The 12,724-nt window shown below is 40.3% G+C and overlaps 4 protein-coding genes across 4 annotated transcripts in view; 2 read left to right on the plus strand and 2 right to left on the minus strand.

The window, feature by feature from the left end:
• LOC130701154 (methyl-CpG-binding domain protein 3-like) overlaps positions 1–12,724 on the plus strand; it is a 55,623-nt gene that overhangs the window by 39,792 nt on the left and 3,107 nt on the right. The window lies entirely within an intron of this gene.
• The window catches only part of LOC130701133 (ethanolaminephosphotransferase 1-like), a 64,870-nt gene that overhangs the window by 14,310 nt on the left and 37,836 nt on the right, over positions 1–12,724 (minus strand). The gene's annotated exons all lie outside the window — the stretch shown is intronic.
• Positions 1–12,724, minus strand: part of LOC130701096 (nucleolar protein 4-like) — a 59,208-nt gene that overhangs the window by 11,492 nt on the left and 34,992 nt on the right. The gene's annotated exons all lie outside the window — the stretch shown is intronic.
• Positions 2,892–5,960, plus strand: LOC130701137 (UDP-glucose 4-epimerase-like). Its single transcript, XM_057523110.2, has 9 exons — positions 2,892–2,936; positions 3,034–3,162; positions 3,430–3,548; positions 3,660–3,773; positions 3,832–4,011; positions 4,089–4,269; positions 4,420–4,503; positions 4,689–4,892; positions 5,861–5,960. The coding sequence occupies exons 1-9, from the start codon at positions 2,915–2,917 to the stop codon at positions 5,914–5,916; spliced, it is 1,089 nt and encodes a 362-aa protein (XP_057379093.1). The 5' UTR covers positions 2,892–2,914; the 3' UTR covers positions 5,917–5,960.

A 12,724-nucleotide genomic window follows, 5' to 3' on the forward strand; every position in this document is an offset into this window, starting at 1 on the left:
TCTCCTTCCATTTTCTCGTCTCGGTGGGTGGCCTGTCTATCCCTCCGTCCACGGACAAGCAAACAGCAAAAAAAAAAAAAAAAAAGAGAGAGACGAGTTTTTATTTTGAATTTTTTTTTTTTTTTTTTTTTTTTTAGAAAAAGAAGGCGAGGGAAAAGGGGAAAGAAAAAAACAACAAGGTTGTTGTGCTGGCCTGCCCGTCTTCCCTCTACCATTTCAAAATTGCTATTTTTTGCTTTGAAATTCTCTTTGTTACTGCGCGTATCAAGTTGTCACCTCGCATTGGTCCGATTTCTTTGCTATCGTTTCAACACAATTTTCTTGGCCAACAGGAAAATGAAAAAAAAAAAAAAACGTGCGGGTTCTTATCTCGTTTTGTTTTTTTTCAAAACCCTAAATGCGATTCATTTTTTTTTTCTTGGACTATATCGAATAATAAAAAAAAAAAATAAAGAGGGTCAACCACAATTTCTAAGGAAGATTTAAAACTCTTTTGAAGGTTATCGTTTAATACATCTTTATATCCGGTAGGAAGATGTCGGGGGGCGGGGGGGGGGGGAGGGTTTACGGCGAACATGTTGTCCCATTCTTGTTATTATTTTTTTCTTTCTCTATTATAAATAAAAATATATTGATGAAACCTAATCCGAAACTTCTAACCCCACAGTAACCCATCTCTCTTCTTATAACAGGACCCCTTCAAGTTCTACCTACGTGATGGCAGGCGAGTGGTACCTATCCTTGCTCTATGTTTGCCATTGGCTGCCGCAGTTCCGGCACGTACGCTTTCTCACGAAACACAAAGGAAAAAAAAAAAAAAAAGAAATCAAATCTTTTTCTTTTTTTTTTTTCCACCCGAAACTGCTACACCCACACCCCAACTTAAAAAAAAAAAAGAGGTAAGTTTAAAAAAAAACAAAACAAACAAGTCACATCAAATATTTTTATTTATTTTCTTTTTTTTTTTTTCGAAAGTACGGAAGCATGAGCACGTTGTACGCAGTGGCACGCTTGTCTGCGTTTTGGGCTGTAAGGGGAAACCGACAGTTTTGGCGGTTCTCGTTTGTCGCAATAACCCAATTTTCCATCACAACCAGTGGCGGCTGGTGGTGGCCCCGGTGAGCTGCTCCCTGTGTGTGTGTGTGTGTGTGTGTGTGTGTATCTATTTGAGAAACACTGGCGGGGGCGAAATGTGGGGTTCCCATTGCCTTCAAACACACAAGCGGAAGGAAGACAGAATCGAAATGATTTCCGCTTTTTTTTTTTTTTCGGTCGTGCAACGACGGGACGACGTCAATGGCGTTTCTCCTTGAAACGCAAAGTTCATTATTATTTACTTATTTTTTTTTTTTTTTTTTTTTTTGCGGCCAAAAGGAAGAGGGGGGGGGGAAGATTTGATGTTTGGGCCGGCTTCGTTTCTTTTGTCTTGTCGGGGTTTCGCCTGTCGTGTGTGTTTACGGCCTCCTGGTCAGAAAAGAACAACAAACAAAAGAGATGGCCCGTAACTTTGTTCAAAGAAGAAAAGAATAGAAGGCGAAGGGGGGGGGGGGGGGGAGAGAACCGGACGAATGGTGAACGGTTAAGGGTGGGAGCGGGGGGGGGGGAGAGTGACTTTTTATCCCGACGGGCAAACAAAAAAAAAATTGCGGTGGATGCGCGTCAGGGCGTTCGTTACATTGGGGCGCGCCCTTGCCTTTCTCTCCTCTTTACATGACGGGCCGCCCGGGCCCGTGTGTGTCGTCCGTCGCCATAACACCAACACAGACCACTTGACTGTGTGTTCCAAGCGTCTTTTCGCCCTCGACTTGGACCCTAACGCCTTCGTTCTTCCTACAGTTTTGTTTCAATTTCTTTTTATTTTTATTTTTATTTTTTTTTTTATTTTTTTTTTATTTTTAGCGGAGTCAAAATCATATCGATCAATGTCTTCCAGAGCGCCTTTTTCTTTTCTTTTCTAGTGGTTTGTTGTATAAGATTTTCGAATGATTTCCGCTCCCTCTTTTTTGATGTGGTGCAGCGGATTTTGTTTCGTTGGAGAAGGGGACGCCACTTTGCCTTGTTAGGATCCTCCATTCCGTCCCTGTTCCGTCATTACCGGGGGCTTTACACTAGAAAAATATCAAAAAGAAATAAAACAAAAAAAAAAAAAAAAAAAAAATGAAATTCTAAAGCGGTGGATAGCTAAAATTGCTCGGTCAGAAAAGAGAAAGAAAGGAAAAAGAAAAGAAAATTAAAGCGCATGGAAAAAAAAAAAAAAAAAAGAAAAAGAAGAAAATGGATGGTGCCCGCTATCGTACCGCCCAACACTTAACATACAAAGAAAGACACAAAAATGAAAAGGTGAACAAAAAAATAAACAAAACAATCAGCATAAATTTAAAAAAATCAAATGAATAACTAGGTGCGTTTTTGTTTTTCTTTTCGATTAGGTTGATTGGGTGCGCAGGAGAAATAAAAACGCAGACAATCAGTCGATGCGCATTTTTGCCTATCGTGTTGCTAGCGACATCTAGCGGCTAGAATCGGAAGCTTTTGTCGGAGGGTTAAATTTGGATCGGTAGTGGGCGAATGGCCAAGAAAGAGATCCTGCGCGGCACAAAGAATCCCTTTCAACTCGTTGCAGTTCACGTCTACCACCACCACCACTACTACTACTAGACGACGTACACACCGGCGTGACTGATCAGTCAGTTGCCTGCACGTCGCATTCATACTACTCGACTAACGACAACAAAAGTCGCACGGCAAGTTAATTTTACAATCGCATGTACGATAAAGCCAATACGCAAGCTACTCTCTTTCACTACTATTTATAGTCCCCCCCCCCCGCCCTCCTTCACCGCCAATTCAAAAATCTGACGTTTGGAATTTATATTTTTGGTTCTCTTTTAGCTTAATATAGACTGGAACGGAAATGACTGAATCACCAACTCAAGGTTTGTTCGATTTAAATTTAAAGATGAATGTCGTTCTATTTTTTTTTAACTAACGTAAATTATTTTTGCTTTGTTTAATCTGAAAACGCGGGTGAAGACAAGGTTGCGTCGCTCGTTGTCTTGGTAACGGGCGGATGTGGATACGTTGGGACGCACACGGTGGTCTGTCTCCTCGAGCAAAACGTCCAAGTCGTCGTGGTGGACAATGTCGCATGGACAACCGACGGTACAATAATTTCACTACATTAACAAAATCAATAAGTTTCACGAGCTGCGTGAGAAACTCGTTCATCTTAACTTTGTCGAATCGATTTGGTCCATTCGAGCGCACTGTTGTCTTCGAATTTCTGCGGTCCTATTACAAGCCGGACGCGTTGAATTTTGAGACTTCCGAGACTGGCTGATAATGAACCCGATCGATGACATACGATGATTTTCTAAAAAAAAATTTAAAAGCTGAAATGCGCACAATTTTATTCTATTGTTTTGGCAGGCACTGAAAGCAGCAAACCAACGTGTTTACAAAGGGTTGAAGAGTTAACTGGCAAGGCAGTTTTTTTTCACAATATTGACATAGGCCACGCCGATGCTCTCGCAAAGATTTTCGATTCGGTGAGCTTTTTTTTTTTTCTTTCTTTAAACAAACTTTAACGGGCAATTAAACAATCGTTTTTTATTTTTATTTTTTTAAAATTCATCTTCCGGGAACGCATCGTCATTAAGTATCGATTTGATTGCGTCATTCATTTGGCTGCTCTGAAATCGGTCGGAGATTCCTGCCGATTGCCGCTCGATTATTATCGCAATAATGTGGCCGGCACGGTCACGCTCCTAGAGGTACGTTTTTAAACGTTTTCGATCAAATAATAATTTAATTTGCATAATCTGTGCAAAGGTGATGAAATGCCATCAAGTTAAGAAATTAGTTTTCTCCTCTTCGGCAACTGTGTACGGTGAGCCGCAGTATCTGCCCATCAATGAAGATCACGTGACAGGCCAGAAGGTAACCAATCCTTACGGCCGCACTAAATATTTTATCGAAGAAATATTACGTGACCTCTGCACATCCGATCCGGTAACGATTTTTACGTACGGCTCTTTTAAAAAATTGATTATTAATTTGTTTTGTTTTAAATCGTATGGATGTTGAAGGAATGGAGTGCCATTTGTTTGCGATATTTCAACCCTGTCGGTGCGCATCCGTCCGGAAGGATCGGTGAGGATCCTGCAGGAGTCCCTTGTAATCTGATGCCTTACGTGGCTCAAGTGGCCGTAGGTCGACGTCCCAAACTGGCCGTTTACGGCAACGATTATCCGACGCCAGATGGCACTGGTATCTCATTATTTACAATCTTCACCCCGCCCATATTTGCTGCTTTATCGATTCGCATTTCACTGGGGGGGGGGGGGGGGGAAGAAAAAGGAAAAAAAAAAAAAAAAAATATTAAGTTTCGATAAAAAATAATAATAAAACATGTTCTAGGAATCCGAGATTATATTCACATCATGGATTTGGCGGAAGGACACTGGGCAGCCACGAAGACAATCCTTCGGAACGGAAGTAAAGGTTAGAACAGGTTTATGACCTTTTTATAGCCGTTATCCTCGATGACATAAGAATATCGACCACGCCCTTGGGCAGTAAAAGTCATCTAAATGTCAACTATCGGAGAGACAAAAAAAAAAAAAAAAAAAAAAAAAAAAAAAAGGAAAAATAATTGATGATGACAACTTCGATCCCATTTGACAAAGGTTCATGGCTGGCCTATAATCTTGGCCTGGGTCGCGGCTATTCCGTCCTGGACGTGGTGAAATGTTTCGAATCGGTCAGTGGCCAGTCGATCACCGTCGATTTCGTCAGCCGCAGGGATGGTGATGTCGCCTCGAGTTACTCGGATTGCAGCCTGGCCTCTAGCCAGCTGGACTGGAAGGCTAGCCGCACTCTGACCGACATGTGTGAGTATAGTGTCTAATGGCTCTGAAATGTCTGCATTGTGTACATCTTTCGTATGCCTGTCTGGCCTGCCCCAGAAACTGCCACATTTGCCAAAAAGGAAGGGACAAAAAAAAAAAAAAAAAAAAAAAAAAAAAAAAATCAATAACTGGAAAACCATCGATCAAATAGGTCCAGCCTCCCGTCCACTCCTCAATGGGAGTGTGACAATACCTCCCCCCCTCCCCCGCGATGCACGAAAGACGTAGGTACAGGTATCCTTTTCAAATGCGTAGACCAAAGTAATTATGCTGGTCCGTCGTAGACTCCTCCTGCGAAATGATATTTAATCATTTCCGGCGATTGAATATTTTGTTCTTTATTGCCCCGTTAGCCCATTTGATTTTGTTTGGTCGATTCTGACCGAGCAGAAAAAAAAGAAAAGGGAATATAGCTTTATAGTGCAAATTGCTTTCCACATGAGAAAGAGAGTAGGGTTCCACGCACGACTTCAAAGTTATTACATTCTAGTCGCTAAATCGTAACTCGTTATTTATTCGACGCGGAAACCTTTGAAATTTCCGTCTGGCTCGCGGAGCCTTTTGCAATGTGGACTGCTGGGATTTTTCAGCTGGCCGCTCCTTGTTTGCCTTTTTGGCCGAGTAAATGTACGCACCGTAGGCTATTAATATCTAATGTTCAAAACGCACACACACACACAGAGAGATGCATTTGAATGTGCACCAGTTAACACGATTATTCGGTGCTGCTGTTGGCGTTAAATCGACAAGGACAGTTGGCTCGTCCATTTGCGTGTTGCTGTGGGATATCCCCGTCCATCCTGCGGGACAGATGTAAAAAAAAAAAAAAAAAAAAAAAAAAACTTTTCAACTGCGTCGAGGAAAATAAAGAGGAATGCCCTTTCGTTATTGACAACAGATTGGATGGGTCTGTACAACATTGTTCTGTTTATGTGTGTGTTTAAAAATAGGTACGGACATGTGGCGCTGGCAGTCGATGAATCCCAATGGATACCAATCCAATTAACAAAGATGGAGGACCAATCAACCCATTGAACCCCTCTGCTCAAAGAGAAAAAAAAATAAAAGAAAAGGTTTTATTCTTTTATTTTTTTTTTTTTTAAGTGAACCCTTTTTTAAAAATGACATTTACAGTCCCAAGACATTTCGTCATAGAAATGCTCGATCTAAAAAAGAATGAAGATGTCTGTTTTTAATACGATTACCCAACTCGTATTGATGATCTTTAAAAAAAAAAAAAAAGATGATAGTAAATGAAATTATAATAATACACAAACAATTACACGTTGCCAAACAATCATGTTAATGTCATGTGTGTCTTCTCGAATATCGCCCGCTTTTTTTTTTTTTTTTTTTTTAATTTATTTTTTTTTTTGTTTTTATTAAGGAGTTGGTCCGTTGGTTGTTGGTCGATACCTTATTTATTCCGGCAGAAGTACCATTATGACTTCCGTGATTCTGTTGGACGTACATTGGTCGACTGAAGCCGTTGGGGTTGACACTCTAAAGCAAACAAGACAAAAAAAAAAAAAACGAGGACAAGAAAGAAAGAAAGAAAAAAAAACCCTATCGTCTGCCATGTAATATAATCTGCTGATTCAATCAATGCGGTTCTTTCTATTTTATTTATTGGCTTTTTTTTTTATTTTTTTGATAGTATCGATGTGTCTCATCCTTTACTTGGGGCGGTCAGCAAAGATGTTGCGCATGACGACGGAACGCAGGAGTGCATAGGAAGGAAGAAGAAAATCAGAAAGAGCCGCAAAAATCGACTTCCTCTTGTCGTTCCATAATAAGTCGAAAAACAAAACAACAACAAGAAAAAAAAAAACAAAAAAAAAACAAAAGGAGACAAATCAGTTTGTCATGACTCACTTGATGGGGCCTGATTGGACAAACGATTTTTTTCTCTGGCATCGATTCAACTCATCCGGCGTACTCAGACGATCTTTTGTTTTGTTTTTTTCCTCGTCGATGTATGCAGCAGAGGCAAATCTAAGCTGCCACTACCTAACATGATGAATCCATCGTCTTTGGGACCGGAATTATTATAATTTTTTTTTTTTGTTTCCACGGTACGACAGGGATTCATACATCATTCAATTATTGATGCCCGTGACGTTCTATTTTTGATGTTTTTTTTGTTTTTTTTTATTATTCAGATCATCTTTTAGGTGAATTCCCTTTTTGGAAGATTATGCAAGTAGGAGCTGCACCAGCTGGTTTTCCCTCGCCAAAATGTTTTGTTTTTGTTTGTTTTTTTTTTCAAACAAACTGCTACACCCTCTGGATCGATACGTGCACGCACGTGAGTATCTTTCTAGTTTACTCTCTCCATTTTGCGGGACTAAAGTGTTGGCCTTGCACGCCATATCTAGTAAATAGAAACATCGTTGATGCTAAAGGAAACACTTTTGCGAGTGCATCGTTGCGCACAGCCTCCGCACTTGATACGATATAACAGAGAGCCATCGTTCCGTGTGTACTCTCTCAAACTCTCTCCCTATCCAAGCTAACAAAAAAAAAAGAATAGGGACGCTGTGAGTTATGTACAACAGTCGATCTTTTTTGATTAATATCTAATTGGATTTCTGTGCCGCGCGAGCTTTTATGGCACTCAATGAAAGAAAAACAAAAGTCGTTAACGAAACGCGTTGTGCGAATAATACCAGCTGATCTACGCTGCTATTTACTGCCCTCCTCATTCTTTACACGTTCGTTATCATCCGGTTCATCTGTTATAGGTTCGGTTCATTCATTCTACTCGGCCTCAGTTTTTTGTCTATTTTTATTTCCATCCGTCGCGTGGAACGTGTATCGATTTCCTGGTTGATTTCCTGCCTCTGTCTTTGTAATCACAAGACACGACGAGGGTGAACATCAATCAAAATGGGATCACGAGTTGTTTTTTTGTTTTTTTTTTTCGTAGTGAAAACAAAACATTTTTTTTTTTTTTTTTTTTTTTTTTGATTTGGGAGATTTGCCCTACATTAAAATGAGTTGTTATTCAACAGCGTGTTTTTTTTTTTTTATATCCGTGTTGTCTCTTTCGCGTGTCTGGCCTTTTTGTTTTTCGAAAATTATTTGTACCTTTTCTTTTTTTTTTTTTGTGAACGATGAAGATCGATGTCGTCATCGATCCTCGGGAACAGAAACAGGGCACGCGTTCATATAACGAAGCTAAGAATACATAAACGAGTGACGTTGAGGGGCTGATTTGATGTGGCTTCCGCTCCACTACGTCATCATCGTCGTCATCAAAAACACGGGACGTTTTCAACTTACACAGACAGAGAAACAAAGCACAAACATAATTGTTTTGTTTTTTTGTTTTAAGGAAAAGGGTGAGGGGGGGGGTGTTTGTTTACGTTCATTTTAATTTGGTTATTTCGTCTCAAAGAAACAGCGAAAGTTTATTTATCACGGTACATTTACAAGATGGGGTCTTGTAAATAAAACTGTCCGGAAAGGCTTCTATTTTTCTCTGCTATATCTTTTTTTTTTTTTGCTTTTGCGCTTTTGCTTGTTTGAAAAAAAGCGAAAAAAAAAAAATGAAGTAACGTCCCTGAGAAATTGGGATGTCGAATCTTTATAATAAATAAAGATGAAAGGGGGGGGGGGGGGCTTTTCTGTGAGGCGGGTTAAATACGTGAGCCTCAAACAACGTTCCATGCATGTACAAGACATCCTTTTTTTTTTTCCTATATGGAAGTAGGCAAACACTGGAGAGGTTTAAACTTTTCTTTTTTTTGCGCCCGTCCTATTGTCACGGTGAAAAGAGCGTGTGAGGGATCATCCCATCGCCATCATCGCAAATCAGACGGCAAACAGAAAGCGCAGGGTTCGTTCACTGACGTTTTCCCTTTTTTTCTTTACCCGCAGGTTTTTCAAAAAGAAAAGAAGAGGAGCTTCTTTTTGATGTCCATCGCGTGTGCACACACAAAGCTCGCGAGAATCCAATTGGATGCTGGATCGGTGACGAATAGGAAAAGACAATACGGCCCCCTTTTACCGCCCTCTTCCGCAAAAATAACGGCCAAACAATAAAGACGACGGGAACGTTTGTTGCACCTGCTTGTGATTTTTTGTTTTTTTTCTGCAATGAAAAACAAACGCCACCTCCTTCTTTTACGGATACGAGACAGGTGCGCAGAGTCTTGCGTTCATCAGAGTGGAAAACAAAACGGAAATAAAAAAGGGAGCCCGATGTCGTGGGATTCCCTATTTTAAATGGTAACTTGGACATATTGAGTGGACGAACTGATGAGAAAAATAAAAAGAAAAGGAAAAAAAAAAAAAACATGTTTCTGCTAAAAGATATTTGATGCAGGGCGTCTTCTATCGTTTTGGCATTGACGCGAATTTGTTTGGCAGCGGACGGGAAATAAACACCAGAGACACGCCACTCCAATTCTCTTGTGTTGACGTGAGCGCTACACGTTACAATTGTCGGCTTCCATTTCAAACGATATCATCATCATTGGAGGTTGGCGTGTTTTGAAAAGCTTCAATTCATTCAAACTAATTTCGTTTTTTTTTTTTTTTTTTTTTTTTTGTAGATCAGCGGATTCTTTCAAACTTGAAACCGAGTTGAACAGCTGACAGCAGCCCCCCTCCATTTTGTCAGAGTCATTAACTACCAACAGTCAACCGTGAGTTTTTTTTTTTTTTTTTTTTTTTTGTGTGTTCTAGTCTTTTCTACCCTTTTTCTAATTCCTCCTCCCCCACTTCGGTTGAATGGTTGGGGTGTTGTTCCATCGCCGTAGGCCATTTTCGAATGAGTAACATCTTAAACCTCGAAAACAACACGCCGATCAACTGTGTACAATTGACGTGTGCTTGAAATCGGGCGTGGCCATGCAGTCTTACGTAAAAAAAAGAAAAAAACCAATCACGTTCTATTGCGCGATGCATTTTCCCACTATCGAAACACTCAGCCTTAAACAAAAAAAAAAAACAAATATTTTTACATCGACAAGAGAAAAGTTTCTCTCTTTCAAAAAGCTTACTTAAACAACGAAGCAGAATTCAAAAGGTTATGTGTACGAAAAAAAAAAGAGCAAACAGAATTTTTCTTTTGGGTTGGTGTTTCCACCGCATCGCCCAGTTCACCCAGCACACTCGATCGATTTCTTTAGGCAACCCGGGGACTCTCGAAGGAAGACAGAAAGAAAAAAAAAAAAAAAAATGGGGACCTGTGTCGTATACATAAGATATAAGACACGCCCAAACTATAACGCTCGGTCTATAAAGATGGCCATTGCTAGCAACAACAAACGTTTTCTTATGTATTGAGGGGAGAATTCCCACGGTTTCTGATTGTTCGTCTGCTTGGGTTTTTTTCTTTTTTTCTTTTTTTTTTTGAGTTTGCAAAAGCGGAGAATTCTTGGAGCTTCTTTGTATCTATTTGATCTGTATCGTGAGTTTTCTAAATATAGTCACTTTTCTCGTGGAATAGGCAAATAAATAAACAAGTTGATGACGGCCGCCTATTTTCGTCCGTGCGTGAAACATCTGCACGCCGTGATTTGCTGCCCGATCGATTGACAAGCTGATTGACGTTTCGAACGTGACGGCCATCTTTGATTTTTGCTGTTGTGGCAAAAAGCACGACGTCATCAAAGTCGGTAACGTCAAACTATTTTTTTTTGGTTTTTAAATGAAATGAATGACGACATTATTGAAATGTTTTGTGCTATTTTATTTTGCAAGGTTTCCCTGCACAGCGAACGCCAACGGCGAGAAGAGGTTTCCTTCGTCTTATCGTTTTGTGTGTATCCGCACACCCAGCCCACTAGCCCGTCTGCAGCTGCCACGGATGGATCAATCGTCGCAATAGAGACCCCACTCTCTCTCTCTCTCTCTCTTTGATGACGGTATCTATGACATTATATTTCCTTTTTTATATATATTTATCTATAGAAAAAGTAAGAGTTTAGCAAACTTTCTGAAAATCTCATCCGTCTGTAGGCTATGTGAATATTTGTCCGGCTAGGGAATATCACCCTTTTCCCTTTCGTTTCTGTGCGTGTGCAAACCCTACTGGGGAAAGAGGAGGAGGAGGGGGGGGGGGGAGGCTGTTGGATCAATGAAATCGCTCCGAGTTCTTTTTCCTCTCGTCCTTCCGCATGTATATCTAAAAACGTCTCTTATATCTTTTATTTCGCACTCCAGCCTTAAAGCCAACAGACGTGTGTGCAGACACACTTTCAAAGTTTGTGTTCCACGTCTTGCCAGATGAATTGCTCTCCTTTTTTCCTTTCTGTCGGCAGCCATTTTGTCCAATCAGCGAAGCAACAAGGATATTGTCTTTTCGCTACCGTCAGCCAGAAAAAGGATGTTCGCTAATGAGACTCCCCCGAAAGAATCCAATACCGTTTGATTGAGGTGTTGCTGAAGCGCAGAATTTCTTTTTGGGAACGAAAAAAATATTGGAAGATGTTAACAGCGTTGCCTTTAATTGGATAGACACCCTACGCCCTTTTCTTTTCTTTTTTTTTCATTCTCTTTCGTAAAAGGGTTTGAGGGTGATTTACATGGGGTACGAGCGTCGGAGAACGGAGACGCAAAAATGCCAATAAAATTGACGCCGGGGTTGCATCCAAATTTGAATAAATTGGCTCGAAACCTTGTTCTCACTCGGTTAACTTTTAAACGAATGAGGATTTGTGTCTCATCAATTTACCCGACACGCTCATATTGAACTGCGGCTCCCGCGCTACAAGGAAAAAAAAAAAAAAAAAAAAAAAAAGATGTTGAAGTTAAACAAATGCCATCAACTTTGATTCTATTTCTTAAAAAGAAATTCGCAACATCCGCGGATTATTAGTACGATTTTTTTTTTTTTTTTTTTTTTTTTCGCCCATCCGGGCTAGACGTGCTCTGCTCTATGTCCGGATTCTTTTGGCAAAAGTAGCCGACTGGGTCATGTCGTGCTGGCACTAATCAAAGAAAGGCAAAGAATAAAAAAAAAAACGAGAGAGAGAGAGAGAGAGAGACAGGAAGAAAATGACACTTTTCAATTCCACTCATGCGAGTCTTCCTCGTGCTTTTCTCTTTTAGCCGGAGAATTTTTTGTTTTTCTTTTTTTTTTTTCCGTGATTTAGGTCTTTTTCAGACGTTTGATATCTGCAGAAGACAACACTCGAGGACAATGACACGGAAAAAAAAAAAAAAAAAAAAAAAAATGAGGGGGGGGGGGGGGGGCTAAGAAAACGAACCCGTCACAGTTGTGTACAACAAACCGAAATAAAAAAAAAGAAATGTGAATAAATAATGGCGTCATAACGGGATGAAAAAAAAAAAAAAAGAGAGAGAAAGGCAAAACAAACGTTGCGAACCACACCTCGGTCGCCATTTTGGTGGGAATGGCGAATGCCGGCATCGCTGGATTGCCATACGTGTTAGGCAAGAGAGAGAGAGAGAGAGAGAGAGAGGAAAAAAAAACGGATACATTGTCCCGATGTTGAACCCACTGACTTTTAAACGTAGCCCCCCCTCCTCTTTTGCTTCTTACGTTGCAAAGGAAATAGGCAATAAGATTTCAGCTGCTGAGAGAGACTCCACCTGGCGATGAGTGACGCTAATGAAGCGCTGTTTATTATTCGTGTAGTTTTAAAAATAATATTCGAGTAGGAGAGTGAGGGAGAGAGTAGAGAGATGGATCGTTGTTCCATGATCGTGTAATTATCGCACCCATCGTTTGGTATAGACAGTTATTTTGCAAGTAGGAGCGCTTTCCCTTGTTGCCAAATGTTTTGTTTTCGTTTGCACTAGAAAATTCTTGTTTTACAATGCGAATCAGCCAAGCAGAA

Source organism: Daphnia carinata, chromosome 10, assembly GCF_022539665.2.
Source record: "Daphnia carinata strain CSIRO-1 chromosome 10, CSIRO_AGI_Dcar_HiC_V3, whole genome shotgun sequence".
Classification (NCBI taxonomy): domain Eukaryota; kingdom Metazoa; phylum Arthropoda; class Branchiopoda; order Diplostraca; family Daphniidae; genus Daphnia; species Daphnia carinata.